This window comes from Erpetoichthys calabaricus, chromosome 1 (genome assembly GCF_900747795.2).
Source record: "Erpetoichthys calabaricus chromosome 1, fErpCal1.3, whole genome shotgun sequence".
NCBI lineage: Eukaryota > Metazoa > Chordata > Cladistia > Polypteriformes > Polypteridae > Erpetoichthys > Erpetoichthys calabaricus.
In genome coordinates this window covers 28,047,738-28,067,655 of record NC_041394.2, presented here as the reverse complement: position 1 = coordinate 28,067,655, position 19,918 = coordinate 28,047,738, and the positions used below count along the sequence as shown (strand labels likewise).

The 19,918-nt window shown below is 41.2% G+C and overlaps 1 protein-coding gene across 2 annotated transcripts in view; it reads left to right on the top strand.

Moving 5' to 3' along the window:
* LOC114647942 (tyrosine-protein kinase receptor UFO) overlaps positions 1–19,918 on the top strand; it is a 241,509-nt gene that overhangs the window by 61,320 nt on the left and 160,271 nt on the right. For both annotated transcript variants that reach the window (XM_028796666.2, XM_028796656.2), the window contains exons 2-3: positions 16,345–16,546; positions 17,842–17,942. In XM_028796666.2, coding sequence (XP_028652499.1) covers positions 16,345–16,546; positions 17,842–17,942 — 303 coding nt within the window. The remainder of the gene's footprint in view (positions 1–16,344; positions 16,547–17,841; positions 17,943–19,918) is intronic.

The window sequence follows — 19,918 nt, the reverse complement described above, 5'->3', positions numbered from 1 at the left end:
ACAAAAACTAGGGAACTATGTTTTACATCATTTAGAACTGTTTTTACATCAGTATATTTTCACAGGGACCTTGTCATCACATGTACAGAGTCCAATGAAATTCTTCCATGCCCATGCTAATCAATAGACAAAGACCCCCTGTGACCCTAAACTTGATCAAGCACTTTTGAAAGTGCTATTCAGCCACATTCCTCCATAGGCTATGTGGTGTGTTGGTCAATGCACTGCCCATTAAACTGTGGGCAGTACCTTGCACATTTGAATGACTCCTAAACAGCACTTGATGGTGTTTGCCCATCAGCAGCTGGAGGTAGAGCCGACAGTGCTGAACAGCAGTCCGTGGGGCTCAGTGCAGACACACAGGATTATGCAGAGTGTGGTACTGAACAGCAAGGAGTGCATATTTATATGAGTACTTTATCTAGTTCTCTCCATGGCTTTGTGGTGTTATGGGTCCACAGCTCTCTCAGCAAAGGCCAGTTGTTTTAAATAAATAATAATCACGCTGGCGGCGGAGCGAGGGGCGTGGTGGTGTGGCTGAAGCGGTTTCCGGGTGGATTCGTACTGTGGCCGTGTCTCACCTAAGTGCACAGGTGAGGTCCGCAGCATAATTGTTCCCGGGAACTGTTGATTGCCACAGCTGCCATGTCCATTATATAGAGAAGCCCGAGACGGTTAGAGGGAAGATGAACAGGAAAGAAAGAGAGAGAAAGAAACGGAGGTGGCAGAAAGAAAGCAGGAAGCAGGAGAGAGCGAGTGAGACAGCCGGTGTGGGGGAGCGAATGCAGGCTCGCGGCAGCTGAGCAGACAGCTTGGGTGTTGGGCCAACACCCGGGCAGTAGTAGTAGTAGTGGTGGTCGCTCCCGCTGAGTGATCATAGAGCGGGAGTGACCAGTGATGAAGGGCGGATGACTCTCCGCGTAAGGCCGTGTAAGGCAGTGGGAGTCAGGACTTGGGACGTGGTGTTTCCACAACGTGAGAGCCTTGGTCGTTGGGGAGTCCAAAGTCGCTGTCCGGAGGAGCCGACTGGAGCCAAGGATCGGTGGGGCAATCCGAACAGCAGAAGTAGGAATAAAGAAGGTCAGCTGCAGCGAGAGAGCATCTCGCCTGCTGCAGGACCCTAACGGGAGAAGCAGGTGAGACTCTAGTTTAAAAGAAGCACCGGGCTTGACATTAGTTTTTAAAAGACTGCTTCCTACATTGTGTTTTAACCTTGTTTTAAAGGATTGTTTTTCTTTTATTGTTTTAAACCTCCACGTTTGCTTTTATGGATTATTTATTGGAACTTTGAAGCACTGCACTTCACTTTATTTTGAACACTCATTTGTTTTGTTTGATGATTTTAATAAAACCACTTTGCACATTTGTACCATCCCCTTGCTCTGTTGTTGTTGCCTCACTGTCTAGCTCATCTCGGTTATAACTATCGACGGTGTTGGGTTCAAGGGCTCCCAGAGGCAAGATGGGAGGATAGAGCTGAACCTGCATCGTCACAGGCTCACCTTAGTTTCACTTCATGAACCAGACTTCTTCTACTTCTCCTTTTCTTTCAGCTGCTCCCATTAGGGGTTGCCACAATGGATCACCCTTTTTCATATCTTCCTGTCTTCTACATCTTGTTCTGTTATACCCTTCACCTGCATGTCTTCTTTCACCACATCCATAAACCTTCTCTTAGGCCTTGCTCCTTTCCCCTTGTCTGGCAGCTCTATCCTTAACATCCTTCTCCCAATATACCCAGCATCTCTCCTCTGCACATGTCCAAACCAGCGCAATCTCACCTCTCTGTCGTTATCTCCCAACCGTCCAACTTGAGCTGACCCTCTAATGTCCTCATTTCTAATCCTATCCATCCTCGTCACACCCAATGCAAATCGTATCATCTTTAACTCTGCTGCCTCTAGCACTGTGTCCTGCTTTCTGGTCAGCGTCACCGTCTCCAACCCATATAACATAGCTGGTCTCACAACCAGACTGCTCCCGCTATAAAAAATTAACATCAACAGTTTCATTATGAATCTGTTTATTTTCATTAGTAATCTGCCCCCACTTGCTAAGTATACTTCTGAAAAGAGACAAACCACACCTTTTGAATTGACAAGATGAAATCATTTTAATTTGTGGCCTGAAGGAAATCCAAACAGAGAAGTGAGAAAAGAAAGTTTAGCAGCAAAAACAATAAACTTCAGCCACAAGTCACCACACACTTGAGTGAATAATCAGGATAGCTCGCTGTTATTGTACCTTGCACATTTAACTGACTCCTAAACAGCACTTGATGGTGTTTGCCCATCAGCAGTTAGAAGTAGAGCCAACAGTGCTGAACAGCAGTCCGTGGGGCTCAATTTCGACACACAGGATTATGCAGAGTGTGGTACTGAGCAGCAAGAAGTGCACATTTATATGAGTACTTTATCTAGTTCACTCATTTCTTTTGTGGTATAACATGGTACATTTCTGGGCATCCCAGAATTTTTTCAAAAGGTCTATCTATCTATCTATCTATCTATCTATCTATCTATCTATCTATCTATCTATCTATCTATCTATCTATCTATCTATCTATCTATCTATCTATCTATCTATCTATCTATCTATCTATCTATCTATCTATCTATCTATCTATCTATCTATCTATCTATCTATCTATTATTCTAGACTTTAAAAGCTGTACAATAATATAAATGTACATAATAATAGTAATTACTGTAGCATTAGTAGTAGTTATTCTTATTCCCATCTCCATACCACTTGCACCATGAGACTCATATCAACTGGGCTTTCTGACAAAACAGGTTTCGAAATAAGGCAGGATGTACTTTTATTTATTTATTTGTTTATTTATTTATTTAATAATGTATTTATTTATTTGTGTATGCAGTTCCTTTCCTGGTAAGACTAGTAGTATTTCTCTGCCCCAATATTCTTGTGATAAGCTCCTTCTCCCTATAGCCCTAAAACTGGAAATTTAGTAAATTTTAGTAGAAAATTATATATTTATTCTGATCTGTAACAGACTACCTCAGAAGGAAAGCACAGCCAAGTCAGAAAAAACAGAAATGTTATGGAGCAGGGGATGGACTCCAATATCAGTCAGGGGTCAGTGCTGGGGCTGCTGCTATTTTAATATACATAAATGATCAGGACAAGAATCTAATTAATAAACTGGTGAAGTTTACAGATGATACCAAAATAGGTGCAGGGGCAGATAATAGAGAATCAGCTACATCATCATAGAGGAACTTGGACAGTATGCCAGCTTGGGCAGATTTGTAATGTAAGTAAATGTAAAGTGTTACATAAACATGAAAAAACAATGGGTGGTCTGAAAGTTGGAAGTGCGCTTATGAGAAGGACCTGGGAGTCATAGTGGACTCATCACTATATATATATATTAAGACAATTTACAGAAGGGATCATGAAGTCTAATCATATATCAGGTTATATATCATGATGTGTACAGTACAAGTCAAGGGAGGTCATGTTTAAGGCCTGTAATGCGCTAGTGAGGCCTCACTCTGAGTACTCTGTGCAGTTTAGGTCTCCATATTATTAAAAAGACATAGCAGCACTAGGGACACTCCAAAGATGAGTGACTAGGCTGATTCCAGGCCTGAGAAGTATGAGCTATGAAGAGAGACTAAAAGAGTTTTTGATTTATGCAAAATAGATAATTAGGAGGTGACAAGACTCAAATGTTTAAAATTTAAAAATGAACTATTATAATAGATCTCAGCTGTTAATTTGAATGAACTCTTTGGCAAGAACATTTTGACAAGTTTGAAAACTCATTAAAGTCAGATTTCAAATAAATGTTAAAAAGTATTTTTTTTTCATACAAAGAACCATGGAATAATTTACCAAGTAGTGAGGAGGAGAGTGGGACTTTAGAGACCTTCAACTCTCGACTTGATGTTATCTTGAACAATTTTGTCAAATAGGAGGGAAGAGCGCATAACAGTTGTTCTAATATTCCAATATTCAGTAGGGATAAACCAGTACCAAGAGGAGGTGGCAGATATATCTTTGATCGAGGAAGTCAATACCCCAAGAGCACCAGTGTGAGGTGAGGTCATGAGGGACATGACTCTTTTGTTGTTCAAGTTTGTGGATAACTTAACAGCTTTTGAGCCATCTTCTTTTGAGTATTTTGTTTTCAGGCCTACAAGTTTTGACAATTCCTTTGGACAGGTGAAAAAAACATATTCCTAATTTCAACCCCCTGCTTTGTCTGACTGAATTTGTATTTCTTGATCATTCTGGTACCTTTAATCTGTTCATCTAGCCAGTAGCAGAACAATTTGAAAGCCCTTTGGTGCATGAAGCACAACTTTTGTAGTGTGTAGGTGAGCTAGCAACACTCCTTGAAGCCTACTGTATATTGCAAACATGAAGGAGAAAGATAATAGAATTCTGTTAATAATTGGTAGTAAGATTAGTTTACTGCCAGAAATTAGTTGTTGCAGTTATTTTTATATTTGTTTTTATGTATATCATTTATTTAATAATGACATTTTGTCTGCATTTTGTATATTGGTTTTACTTAGGTGAAGCCTTTTAGAGCTTCATTTTGCTAATATGTGTTGCATTACCCATAATGCACATTACATTACATTTACGTAAATGATTGACGCTCATATTAAACAGTGGGTAGCCTTTCTGAAAACTTAGTGTGATGGATGGCTGGGACTTTTGCCCGGCCGGGATGCCTGTATAATGGAAGGGCCAGGGAAGAGAGTGTTTTCAGGGCTTTATCTCCACCAGAAGGATAGAGGGCAGCCCCCCTGAGTTACTACAGCATCACAGATTCCAACGGGCATGCTGGGAGCTGGAGTTTGCTACAGCCCTGTTGGGTTCCCTGGGTACCACCAGGGGACGCCTGGACGATTGCTGAGTCCTTTGGTGCAGCACCTCCACTACATCTGGAAGTGCTGCTGGAAGAAGGTCATCGAGCACCTGGAGCATTTCTGGGTGCCCTATAAAAAGGGGCCAGCCACCATTACTCTGGGAGCCAGAGTCAGGAGGAGGTGAACAAAGCTTGCCAGGAGGAGTGGAGACAGAAGGATTAATAGAGACAGAGAGAAGAGGAAGAAGAAGAGAACTGTGCTTTGGTGCTGTGTTTGTGCTGTGTTGCTGTTGGGGAGACAAGACAAAAGCGTTTCCCACTATAGAAATAAAGTGTTTGCTGAAACTCATGTCTCTGCCTGTCTGTGTCAGGGTTGGGACGTCTGGTGGTCCACATTAGTAAAGAATTCTTTATAGTTTTGAACTCAACCACCAAACAATTTTAATTGCAGAAATAAATAACTGTGTTTCAATTTGGATCCCTATTGAAGCCTAATATATCAAACATGTGTTATCTCTTTTCTCCTTTAAAGCATAAGATTAAAGTTCTTTTGACCATTACTACAAAGAGGTTTAGTAACAAACACAACTATAAGTTTATAATCCCATCCATCAGCTGATCCTTGTGGTACTGGTTAAAATGACAGACATTATCTATTAAAGAGAATTTCACAAGACATCTGCAGTATAATAAGACAAAAAGGTTAGAAAAAGCTGGGGTTCAGCAGAAAAGTCCCATTTGTTGCTTTGTTGTTGTTAGCTCACCGCCAGTAGTGAATGTAACTGTGACCCTGGAGAAGTCAAGAGGCCTTCTTGGGTTCTTCCATCTGGTTTATGGACAGCACTGTTGTGGGGCAGTAGCTTTTTAAATGCTTGAAAAGTAGGTGGAGACAGCTAAAGGTCAAATGTTTCCTTCCAGGTCGGCAAGTTCTGGATTGATATATTATACTATATACAACATAATCAGGTTCTTGACACTGTTTGCATAATAGTATAAATTAATGTACATATTATTAAACAATTATTTTCTATTTTTGCTTGCCAAGCCAAAAATACTAATTTGGGAGTTTTAGGGTTGACCCATTGATTAAATCCATCTGGCAATGGTCAGAAACTAATTTCCTGCATTTTGTATATTACCATATGCTTTGAACCTAAGTAATAAAAATAATGATCATGTATTTTCAAGGAATGAATTTGTTTTTTTTTTTTTTAAAAAAAAGGATAAACAAGACCAGTGCTGATTTATTGAGGACTGAGGAATTTAAAACCCTCCTTCATGTGGATGTTTAAAATGAGGTCTTACCCAAAGTCATTTGTCAGCCTTCCCTCGGAGAAGTCTTCTCTTTCAATCCACAACTAGCTTACTAATCATAACAAACTGGACCCTTGGGATTTTTAAATCCTTCTAAAGAAAAACGATGACCAAAATGGGGAGGGGTCTGGCAGAAGATATGTCTCGCTATACTGTATATCAAGTTACACAGAAAGTAAAAAACATTATAGTCCGCAAGTCAAGGGAAAGAACAGACAGCAAACAAGAGTGGACATGGGGCTGGCACAGTGCTGTAAAACTGCTGACTCTCAGCTTTGGATTCCTGGGTTCAACCCCGATCCTGTGTGCTGTTTGTATGCTCTTGCTGTGTGTGTGAATAAGTTTCTTTCCAGGTACTCCAGCTTTACTGCCACATCTCAAAGAAATGTTTGTTAGGTCATTTGGCCAGACTATATTAGACCCGTATGAATGAGACCTGTGATAAAAGCTGTGACCAAACCTGCCAGGATAAACCAATGCTCCCTTTGACCGTGGACTTGATAAGCAGAAGGATGGAGGTCTTGGGCTGAAACTTTGGAAGAGTATGATATTGGAATAGTTTAGCGTTCGACTTACCAAACAGGCTTAATGGATTCAATAGTTGCTTTGCTTTTTAGGGTTTTATGAATCAATGAGATAGCCAACACTTGCATCTTCTTTATTTGTAGACAGTACTCTCCTCTGTGTGCAGACTCAGAGTGCCACATGCAATAATTTGTTCAATTAGTGATTCCTCTTAAGCCAGCTTTAGGGCTGTATCTTAACCCAGTCAGTTTGACTGCTCTCCCTGTATTCATAGACTGATTGATTACCTTTTTAATATATTAAATTTATAATTTCCATAAAACATACAATGTTTAAAATGTTAAAACATTAAAAGAGTATCTGTAAAAGTATCCCAACAGTTTATTTTACATTAACATGGAAAAGAAAAAATGAGAAAAATGTAGTGAAATGATCAATAAATCAAATAAAAAGTAGCAAATTATTAAAACATAGATTATGTAATGGGCAAGGAAGGAATTTAGCTTTTGTCAAATTTTTAGGTATTGCCTAAAAATGCTTAAACATTAAGTTCTTAAATATTCTAGAAGGGGCGATATTCATCCATCCATTTTCCAACCCGCTGAATCCGAACACAGGGTCACTGGGGTCTTTTGGAGCCAGTCCCAGCCAACACAGGGCACAAGGCAGGAACCAGTCCCGGGCAGGGTGCCAACCCACCGCAGGACACACACAAACACACCCACCACACACTAGGGCCAATTTAGAATCACCAATCCACCTAAACAGCATGTCTTTGGTCTGTGGGAGGAAAGCCATGCAGACACGGGGAGAACATCCAAACTCCATGCAGGGAGGACCCGAGAAGCGAACCCAGGTCCCCAGGTCTCCCAACTGCGAGGCAGCAGTGCTACCCACTGCGCCACCGTGCTGCCCAGGGGCGATATCTAAAATGTATTTCTAACAATTCTTTGTAGTGAGAAGTCAAGCAAAATGACACATTTTATTGGCTAACAAAAAAGATTGCAATATGCTTTTGAGGCAACTCAGGCCCCTGATCGTTTTAGTTAGCCAATTAAAGGTGTCATTTTGCTTGACTTATCACTACATCCATAATGGCTATAAACAGTACAACACCCTAGCACTACTAACAATTCTTTATATTTCTGATACAATCCATGCAGGCCCACCAAAGACATTTATTTGTTTATTTATCTGAAAAAAAGAACATTGTAATGGCATACTACTAATTAAAAAAAAAAACCCAACATAACAGATACAACAATTTACTTCAAAACCAGTCCAGATAAAAATAGAAAAACAAAAGAAATAAACAAAATGACATTCAGCCCATTGCAAATTATTAAAAACCTTATCTACTATACCATAAAACACTACTGTGGTGGGCTGGTGCCCTGCCCGGGGTTTGTTTCTTGCCTTGTGCTCTGTGTTGGCTGGGATTTGCTCCAGCAGAGCCCCGTGACCCTGTAGTTAGGATATAGCGGGTTGGATAATGGATGGATGGATGAATAAAACACTAAGGTCTGTGTGTTCAGTCCGTTTGAGCAATCTAATTGGTTGGTTTAGCTTTTGTGACACAACAACAGAGGAAGTGTGAGTGTCACATGAGGAGGAGGAGTACAGGCGCATGCTGAGAGAGTCGCCTTCCAAGACCGAAGGTATAAAACCTGGCAGGAGGTGAGAAAGTGCCTCGAAAATAATGACAGAGTGTGAGAAGCAGGCTTTACGGGAACACACTCAAGAGACAAAGTACTGGTTAAGAGACGATCACACATAAAAATACAGAGAAAAGGCTCTGAAAGTACATGTAGGGAAAGAGATAGTAAGTATGATTTAATGATTTGCTTATCAGCTACAACAGGTACTGTGTCTAGTTTATATAGTAAAATGCAATGTAACAGAAAGGGATGAGTGAAAGCAGCAGGTTGTGAGGCGATTCAGTTTTGGTTTCTTTAATTCAACTCTTCAAAAGGTGAGTTCAGTAGTTTAACATCTGCCTTTGTATCTGTGGCTTTAGTACATTTTTACTTTATGAAGGGTGAAGCGTTTTAAAGCTAACCTGATGGTTTATCATGGTGCTATTGTGGCAGCCTTGTCAGCTCCTTGCATTTTTAGGCTAAGCTGCAAAAGAGTCATTTTTGAGTGTTAATACATTCTATCTATCTATCTATCTATCTATCTATCTATCTATCTATCTATCTATCTATCTATCTATCTATCTATCTATCTATCTATCTATCTATCTATCTATCTATCTATCTATCTATCTATCTATCTATCTATCTATCTATCTATCTATCTATCTATCTATCTATCTATCTATCTATCTATCTATCTATCTATCTATCTATCTATCTATCTATCTATCTATCTACATGTGACTACCTTCCCATCTCAAAGACTTACCAAGTTTGAGAGAGTGTAGCCATGAGCATAAAATTTCTAGGCCAGTGATTGTTCCTACCTTGACCCTAACGCTGCTGGGAGGCACTGGCTCCCCATGATTTGAAATTAATCGGTTTAGAAAATGGTGTGGTGGATGCAACGTCTAAAACGAAACTTTTTGCAGGTTGTGAGCTGTTCTTGCCTACATAACCTCATACTAAATGCTGTAGTTTGAAATATCTACATTTATGAGAAAAAAATGATAGATAGATAGATAGTGTAGCAGTAGAGGCGTTTATCAACCTCTGGAACCCTCAGGTACCACTCTAAACACCAGGTAAAAGTATAATTATTATTTATTAAATAATAATACAGTGCACCAAGCACCCTCCACTCCACACTACTCATATAGTCAATCAACACTCCAATAATCCCAATTCCTCCTCTCCTAGACACTTCGCCACCCTACCTCCCAGCTCAGCTCAGTGTCTGGGCTTTCCCAGAATCCTTTTATACTCCCTGACCCGGAGGTGTTCCTGCCCAACAGTCCACAAGTCCTTATTACTTCCGGGTCAGGGTAAAAGTCCTTTTCTTCAACCTGGAAGTACGTCATCTCTCCTGTTCACGTGACCAGGACGTACTTCCAGGTTATAGGGCACATAAGAGTCCATGAGCCTCCCTACAGCGACTCCCGGTGGTCCCCAAGGTATCCAGCAGTGCTGTCTATAAAAACTACAAAGTCCTTGAGGCCCTGCTGGAATTCGGGGCACGTCCATGCTGTTGGGAGAGCTCCTCCTGGCGGCCTGGGGGTGAGGGCCAGAAACTCTCGCCGGCCATCCATCACAATAGATAGATATCAGACCGTAGCTAACTATAAAATATGACAGGATGTAATGATCAGTGTAAAAAGAGACTCATAAGAACATTCAGTTTCCAGTCTCTTCAGTTCTATTCATCTAAAAGTGAGGTCAGTTGTTTAACATCTGCCTTTGTATCTATAGGTTTTAAACCATGAGTATCATGCATTATTCTGCGTACCATTTTAGATTATCAAAGCTGACGGTTTTGATAGGTAAAGCCAACATGAATTAACAGCACTATTTTATTAGCCGTGTTGGCTGCTTGCAGTTGTAAACTAACCTGTAGAAAGGTCAATCTTGACTGCTAATTCCTACATTTTTTATTTTTTAGTTAGATTTTATTTTAAGATTTTCCGTTACACTGAATGGTTTAGTTAGTAATTTTTGTTGGCTCTACTTGAAACGGGGCGCTGACAGGCTCCACCTTATGTGTGTATAACAAACACCGCCTCTACCTGTCTTTGGGCTTGTCGAGCATCAGTGCAAACCTTCAGTGTCACTTTGTGTAGGATGAAGTTCTGTTTGTTGTATGCATTTTGTGTATGTACTTTCATATATATTTGTTGTAATTTGAAAATACTGTAGGTTTTATTTATATTGTATTGACCTATCCACTCCTCTGTGAACACTCAATGCCACTCCGATAAATTTGTTCTTGTGCTGACCCTAATCCAATGTCAGCATGAAATTAGGAGAATGGATCTGTTTTGGTTGACCTCGATCAATTCATGCAGAATGTAATTCCAGATTACTGCTGTGGCAAAATACATGAGGGAATCTCCACAAGTTATAGAAATTAACTGCTCAAAAAATTAAAGGAACACTCTCAGTGGGAAAAAAATCCTGCTGGATATTTATACTGATATGGACTGGGTAATGTGTTAGGAATGAAAGGATGCCACATCATTTGATGGAAATGAAAATTATCAACCTACAGAGGGCTGAATTCAAAGACACCCCGAAAATCAAAGTGAAAAAATGATGTGGCAGGCTAGTCCATTTTGCAGAAATTTCATTGCAGCAACTCCAAATCGTACTCAGTAGTTTGTATGGCCCCCACATGCTTGTATGCATGCCTGACAACGTTTTGCATGATCCTAATGAGACAACAGATGGTGTCCTAGGGGATCTCCTCCCAGATCTGGACCAGGGCATCACTGAGCTCCTGGACATTCTTAGATGCAACCTGGTGGTGTTGCATGGACTGAAACATAACGTCCCAGAGGTGTTCTATTGGATTTGGGTTAGGCAAGTGAGCGTGAGGGCCAGTCAATGGTATCAATTCCTTCATCCTCCAGGAACTGCCTGCATACTTTCGCCACGTGAGGCCGGGCATTGTCGTGCACCAGGAGAAACCCAGGACCCACTGCACCAGCATAGGGTCTGACAATGGGTCCAGGACTTTCATCCCGATACCCAATTGCAGTCAAGGTGCCGTGGTCTAGCCTGTAGAGGTCTGTGCGTCCCTCCATGGATATGCCTCCTCAGAGCGCCAGTGGTGGACCTGCCAATTCTGGCATTCTATGCAAATGCCAATCAAGCTCCACGGTGCCATGCAATGAGCACAGGGCCACAGGCCACCCTCATGAAGTCTGATTCTGATTATTTGGTCTGAGAGGTCATTTTGTAGGGCCCTTGCAGTGCTCATCCTGTTCCTCCTTGCCCAAAGGAGCAGATACCAGTCCTGCTGATGGGTTAAAGGCTTTCTACGGCCCTGTCCAGCTCTCCTAGAGTAACTGCCTGTCTCCTGGAATCCCCTCCATGCTCTTGAGACTGTGTTTGGAGACACAGCAAACCTTCTGGCAATGGCACATATTGATGTACCATTCTGGACAAGGTGGACTACCTGTGCCACCTCTGTAGGGTCCACATGCTAGCAGTAGTAGACACTGACTGTAGCCAAATGCAAAACTAGTGAAAAAACAAATGAGGAGGGAAAAATGTCAGTGGCCTCCCTCCACCTGTTAAACCATTCCTGTTTTGGGGGTCATCCCATTGTTATCACTCTAGTGCACCAAAGCAGCTGAAACTGATTAACAACCCCCTATGCTGCTTTACTGACCAAATCAATAGTCCAGAAGTCTCATTGACTTGATGCTATACTCGGATTAAAAAGTGTTCCTTTTAATTTTTTGAGCAGTATATACTGTAAGTGTACATAAGCGCATATCATTTTTGTCCTGGATTTTCTTTTGCTCATGAAAACTGAAATCAAAAAAAAAGGTTCTCTCATTTAAAGGCACCGTTAGATTGAAAGCGGACATTTACAAGTATGTGTCCTGCAGCTAATAATGGCTTTGCTTCAGTCTCCTCAGAAAAAAGACAAATGAGTATTAGTTAATGAGTTAGCCACTTTGTGTCCCTAATGAAACACATTGGTGATAGAAAGTTTCATCCTTTAGTTCAGGTATCAGACATTTTCAAACTAACATTTTCACATCATGATATTCTCCAGCCTGCTTAATACAATTTAGGGTCACGACCGTCAGCATTGGACACAAGGCCTGAAACAGCCCTGATCAGGACAACAGTCTGTCTGAGGGCCCACTCATTTTATAACCACACAAATGCAATTTAGACTCACCAATCAACTTGTATGGGAGGAAAAAAGCAAACAGGGCATGCAAAGTCCACACAGACAACTACCAGACATGGCATTCAAAACCAGCATGTTGTATTCAAGAGGAAACAGCACAAGAGGAATACAGTAGCAGGGGTGCCATGGAGGGTAAAAGCAGAATGGGAAACAGTTGGCTTGGGGGAGACCATAATGACTTGCTGAGTTGTATCATTTCAGTTAAAGTAACTAACAAAGTTGTGTTATAGCCTGCCTCTGTCTTCATGCTCATGGATTTGGACATCATATTTTCTATAAGGGTGAATGCAGCAGGAGAACACCTGTGTATAATTTAGATGGATCTTTTGGGACTTTCCATGAAAAATATTTTAAAAGCCATAAAATTATCATTCTCTGGCTCCAGACTGGGGAACTCCAAAATCAATAAATCCATTCATTTTTTTAAAGCCCCTCATTCATTGATGATAAGAAGCAGTCCGCTACAAGTTTATATCATTGAAGCCACAGCTATTTAACATTGTGTAGTCTAGTAGCCAAGGCGCTGAACTGTAAATCCAGGCTTTGTCAGCTCAGTCCCCATGTCTGACTCACAATGTGACTCACCTGCCTGTGCTCCAGATGTAAAATATAAAGGCATTCAACTGTACCATCACCCTGAATTTTTAAGAAACGATCATAATATGAAAGGTGCTGTATAAAATTAATAGTATTGGTTTAGTTTCACTATCTGACCAATGATCCTTATAAAAATAAGTTACTTTTTTATTACAAAGCAAAGAGCTCAGTTGTTGTTGCTGCTGCCTCCTGGGTTCAATGTGGATTCTGTGAAGAAACCCAAAGAAACAAAATGAAGGCCTACAAAATCTGTCTAGGTGACTGCCATACCAGGACTAGGCAATGGCCTTACTGCTTACAGTAGTGTCAGTAATGAGCAAAACAATTTGTGCGCAACTGAGGACACACACAGTCAATAAGTGGTGAAACTGCTTTGTGCTTTCATTACAAACCAGGGTTCAGGACCCCACTGTGCAAAAAAATAGTGTAGAACTCCCAAATAGTCAATAAATAAATAAAAATAGGTGTTTGGGAGGAGATTAAAATCAATAAACAAACAATAAATAATGCAATAAAATCAAGGGTAAATTCCATGCCAGGATTTGTCTTTTACCACAGACAAGAATCTCTGTGTTTATCCCAGTTGATTCTGGGGTTCATCAGGGGTGTGTTCTTACTCCTACTCTGTTCAATGCTTGTATTGACTGGGGTCCAGTTCTTTAGATTCCTGGTGCTTCCTTGTCTTGCTGTATGGTTGAGAGACATGGACGCTATCCAGTGACCTGAGACGAAAACTGGACTCCTTTGGTACTGGAAAATCCTTGGGTACTGTTGGTTTGACTTTGTGTCGAATGAACGGTTGCTCATGGAGTCCTGAATGAGGCACATTACCTGCATTGTGAGGGAGCGTCAGTTACGGCACTATGGCCATGTGGCGCGTTTCCCCGAGGGTGATCCGGCTTGTTGGGGACCTGAGTGGCTGGACCAGGCCAAGGGGTCGCCCACGTAACACCTGGCTGTGGCAGATAGAGGGTCATTTCTGGAGTGTGGGACTGGACTGCGTGTCTGCCTGGGGGGTTGCCAACTGGGATCTCGAGTTGTTTCGTCATGTAGTGGGTGCGGCAACGCTTTGTACCAGTGCATGCTCCCCAACTTGACTTGACTTGACTTGACAGACAAGAGCTTTGTATTTTCTTTCACAGCTGACATTACTGCTGCTTCCCATAAAGGTCTATTCAAAGACATGCAACAACCACATACGGGCACAGTCAACCTTCATCTGGCCCGTGTCCCTTGCCACTACACTTTGGCTTCTACAGGGGACCCTGCAAGCTCTGATTCATCTCCCTTCCATTGCCACCACATGGCATTAAGGCAGAAGCCTAACCAGAGTGGTTGGTTGCCCTTGCTTCTGAAGCGTTCAGCAGGAGAGACCATTCAAACTTCAAGCGCCAGCCATACTTTTCTGTTGGGTTCATCTCCCAACCACCTGCTTTCACCCTTTTCAGCACCAGCTCCTTTCGTGATCCTGCCTCTTTGTCCTTCTCTATTTAACCTCTGATCCCTTCCCCTCCTGTTCTGTGCTCAGGATCCTTTATATATATCTACAGGGAATCAGGGTGTGCTGGCACTACTTACAGCCTCTGGAATGCTGATAAGGCAATTGACCGGACCAAAGGTGTCTGCAAATTAATTCATGAGCTGAAAATTGTCCCATCAACCTCCATTGGTTCTCCACCATGCTACCGTCCACATACCTGTGCCCTATCGAAGCCTGAGCACTCCTTTAATTATTTTGAATTACACAAACCCATTTAACTGTTATATCACAGATCTCTAGCAGTATTTACTGCTACAATCTAGGCCATTTCATTCCTAAAGAAAAGTTACCTGCAGCTCCACTGTGTATGATGCAAGAGCAAGACAGATTACGGGAGACTCTAGAAGACGCTGCCATGATCTGATGAGACCAATGTTAAACGTTTCAGTCATCAGACTAAATGTAATTTTTAAACACTGTACATTATCAAACATACACCATTCCCAGAATGAAGCATCGTGATGGCAACATCAGTTTGTGGGAATGCATCTCTGCAACAGGCTATGTAAGGCTTGTGAGAGCAAAATGAATGAAATTATGAAGAACCCGATGCAGTCTGCAAGAGACCTCCACCCTGGGAGAAGATTTGTTTCCCAGCAAGACAATGACCCCAAACATAAAGCCGAAGCTACAAAGGAATGACTTCAAAACAACAACATGAATGTCCTGGAGTCACCAGGTCACAGTCCATATCCCAATCCAATTGAGAATTTGTGTCTGGACTTGACAAAGGCTGTTCACTCATGATCTCCATGCAGCATGACAGAGCTTGAGCAGTTGTGCAAAGAAGAATGGAGGAACGACAGTGTGAAGATGTGCAAAGCTGACAGAGACGCCAAGGCTGCCAAAGGTCCAACTGCTAAATACTGACTTGAAGGGGGTGAACACTTAAGTGTTCAAAGATTTTGTGACTTTATGCTAATTTGTAATTAATTTATAGAGTATTTCACAGAGACGTTCACAGTAGATCAGAGATTTTCACTTATCATGTTTGTGACAGTTGCCTTGTACCACTATGCCCACATGATTATAAATCGAAAGTGCCCCTCCAACTCTGTGCTACCCGTATGTATCCAGCCTAGCTGCTTTGTCTTCCATACCACATCCCAAAATCTTAGTGGAGAATTATGATGCTAGAGCAGGTCCATTAAGGCCTGGCTTCATATTTAAAAAACATGTTTTTTGGTATTAGATAGCAATTAAAGATTTGTTTTGGGTTTACTATTTTTCTGCTTGCATTCTACCCTGCTTAACACTCTCTAGATTTGTGTGCTCTTTGTCTGGCCTGTGGAGGCCTATTGTGTTGTCTACCTGCCATTCAAAACTGCTTCATTTGGGCTTAATTTAGGAAAGCAGAGGAATTTAGAGTTATACAAAGGAGAAACGTCCAGACCAAGAACAGGGTATATGGGTGCACCTTGTAAAACAGCAAGTTGTTTTAGGACCTTATAAGGAAGGCAGATTTCCTAAGGAAAAAAAAAGAAGAATCTCAGACTAGTTGACCTCTCTGGAACGTGAACACTTTCTAATGAGCTGATGCGGCCTGTAAAGGGAGTGTGGCACACTGGGATAAGCCAGCAGGATCCAAACCCTTGTTTATTACTCTGTTTTCTTCTAGTCAGTTACAAGATGAGAACATTGGAGAAATAAAACATTTTTCTTTTACTGTCTTTGGCTGCAGGTGGCAAGTTTCATGAGAGCCCACGCAACATCACCACATCGCTGGGAAAAGAATTGACATTGATCTGTAAAATATATTGGGTTGGGCCAGCTCCAGAAATCGAGTGGCTGCGGGATGGCGAGCCTGTTGATGAACATGACACCAATCAAATCCAGGTGCCCATGGACACAGACGATGAGGTCCTTGTTGTGGGCGAGCTCAGGTAACTGAAACAAAAATGATTCCGCCCGTTTGTGTCCTCAGTTAACTTTGTACTTTAGTGCTTGTCACTCAAGTGTACTTTATGTATGAGGGGGGACAAAAATACCGGAATTGTTAAAAAAACAACTTTATTTGGCAACTTACAGCAATTCCCTTCTAGTCACTGTCAGTACACTTTTCACAATCATGTCTCCCACTCCTGTTAACGTTTCCTGTACTCATCTTTTGTTACTGTCTCTAGAGCCTCCACTCATTTTTTCCTAAATTTCTAACACAGTAGCAAATCATCTTCTCTTCAGTCTAAATTTTAAATTTGGTAATAAAAAAAAGTCACATGGAGTGAGACCTTGTGAATACAGGACGTGCAAAGCAACAGCCACATTCTTTATAAAAACTCTTCTGTGGTCATTTGTTTGAGGACGCTTTACAGCAGACACCTCAGTAGTTCAGCGTAATGTCACTGATTAATACTTTGATTATGGAGAAACTGCTTATTAATGTGGAAAAATGCAATCATCATTGTCTGATTTTCAATATCGCCTGACTTGGTTGTTTTTCGGCTTGCAAAATAAAAAAAAGTCACTAAAGTAACTTGCACAACCTTAGAATAAATGTCATAAATATGCATCTCAATCAATTCAGGCCAATATAATAATATAATACAATAATAATGCTTGGAATTCAATACCTAGCAGTATAATCAATAACTGCAACCTATTTCCATGACCAATTGCTGCAATTTTTGGGTACTCCCTTGTATATAAAATTTTTTGTAGGACATCTTGAATAAAGGTTTTTTATGAATAATAATAATAATGCAATTTTAATAATTATAATAGCAGTGCCAAAACAATGTTTTATATGGTGGTTGCCAGTCCCAAAGGGAAACCCCCAGTCGCGAAGGTGTCCATTTTCAAAGGTCAGCTTTGTCGATGTCATATGCAATCACATGGCCGCATATCTCCATGGGATTTCGCAGTCGCTGATTTCATGTGCAATCACAAGGGCACCAATCTCCACTGGGTACACTCTCTCCAGTTATAGATCCGACTGCACAGATCTAAAAGGGGGGCTTTTTTTTTTGGTCTCTTGCAAGCAACTCTGCCTAGGGACACAATGTACCCTTAAACCGGTCCTGATAATAATAGTAATGTTCATGCATTTTCCAAACCCACTTATTACAATTCAGCGTAACAATAATAATAATAAATTATAACAAATCAGCTTTAAAGGCAGTGTTAAGGTTTTAGGAGAAAGAACTAAATTTCCTATGTCTTCTTCTCTTGGTCTTTGAAGGATCTCCAAGGCCCAGCTGCCGGATATGGGGGGATACCAATGTGCTGTCACAGCAGACGATGTGGAGATCCTATCAGATGAAGGTTATCTGGTGCTGGAAGGTGAGAGGACTTTATGTGGAAAACAATGTTGGTCTTTTGTCTATGTAAAAATCTATTCTCTTTAGTCAGAGATTGTCACTTAAGTGAGTTAAATCCTGAGTTCAATGTTCAATAGGGAAATATTATGTTTTTTTACCGAATGCTTACCCAGGAAAAGGAACTAGAGGAGATGTCTTGCTGACGGGCACAGCCAACCTTTTTCTCACAGGCTTGGGTCCCAGTGTTCCCATGGGCTCCCAGCAGGGCATTGCACCGAGGCTCATTTCTCCCAGCACTCACTGCCACTCCTCAGCCTTACATGAGAGTGTGCATTGGGCCACTCCAGCTACACCAAAAATTCTCAGTTGGAGTGTCCCTGTTCGACCCCTTCGAGAGTCAGCCCTAAGCTCCTCCAAGGGGCTCTCCCCCTGGCTGCCTGCCTCATTCCCTCTACTCACCAAAGGCTCCCAATCCTACCGTCTCCATAAGTTTTTTTTATCGACCTTTTCTTTTAACCTCTTTATTGTCCCTATCTTCCTCTCCTTTCTCCCCAATGTTCTGTTCCAATCTTTCTTTGTTCTTTCCATCTTTCTTTCCCAATCTTTATTTCTTTTCTTCCCATCTTTTCCTCTCAGCTGTGCACTTGACTTGATTGGGCGTAGATGTGACCCTCCACCCATTCCAATCCGTGAATGTGGCACCTGACTGATCCACTCACTTTTGCATGTAAGTGTGAGATCAGCCAAGCACTGCAATCAACCTTGGAACGGTGCTGTCATGCACACATCAGCACCCTCTCTGAGCCTACACGTTCTTGAGATGTGCACCTTGTTGATTCACAACATTGACGCAAACCTTGTTAAACCCATCACCGTTTTGTACACCTATTGGCATCACCAGGAAGCATGTCTTTACTCAAAGAGTTGTTGGAATCTGAAACAAACTAATGAGCTTTGTAGTTCACATAGAAACTTTAACAACAACTAAGAAGTAGAGTGGATCCTTGACTTACGAACTGAATTCGTTCGCGAGGGCTGGTTGTAACTCAAGTTGATTGTAAGTCAAGACTATTTTTCCCATAAGAAATAATGGAAATACCCATAATGCGTTCCGAACCTCCCACAGCAACACTTACTTAACCTTTTCATAATAAAAAAGGGTTGTATAATGTGCATAATTTACCAAAACACCAATAATTTTTCTAACGTACTAACCAAAAAGTTATAAAAAGTACCTAGCCTACCAGAAACAATTTCATACTGTACTCACCATTTAATTTGACATCTTTGGGCTGCAGGAAGGGAGGAGGAGGAGAATGAAATGGAAGATGGTTATTGTTTGGAAGGAACCTCCTTATACAAATCTTTTCTTTGTAAAATTGTCGAGATGGTGGATTTCGACATGCTGTACATATTAGCGAGAGAGGTCAAACGAACACCACTCTCATATTTCCGCACAATTTCCTTCTTCGTTTCGATTGTGATCACTTTCTTTACCTTCATTACCTTCTCTTCCTTCCTTAGCAATTATCGAAATAAATTATATAAATCACGGCACTGACCGAAATTACGTCCACAAACACATGTATCTGGGCTCCGACTGATGCTTACAAACGCTCTCGGCTGTTTGTTCACAATCGCACAAGCGGATACACGTGACCGCGTTCAGGTCATAACGCAAGATGTTGGTCGTAAATCAAAACAAAAATTTTTGGTCGTAAATCAAGTTGTTCGCATGTCAGGCCGGTCATATATCAAGGGTCAACTGTATCTGAATGAGATATTGGGACAGCTCAAATATTAGTTAAACAAACGAACAACAAATAAACTGAATGGTTTTCTCTCGTTTGTCAAATTTCCTACTTTCCTTGATAACCACTGACCCTTATGTACATGTTCATAATTCATAGAACCATATGAACCAAGGCACCACTGTAAACTTTTCTAACATGTAACATTAGCAAACATTTTATTAGTCCACATCAGCACACACCTACT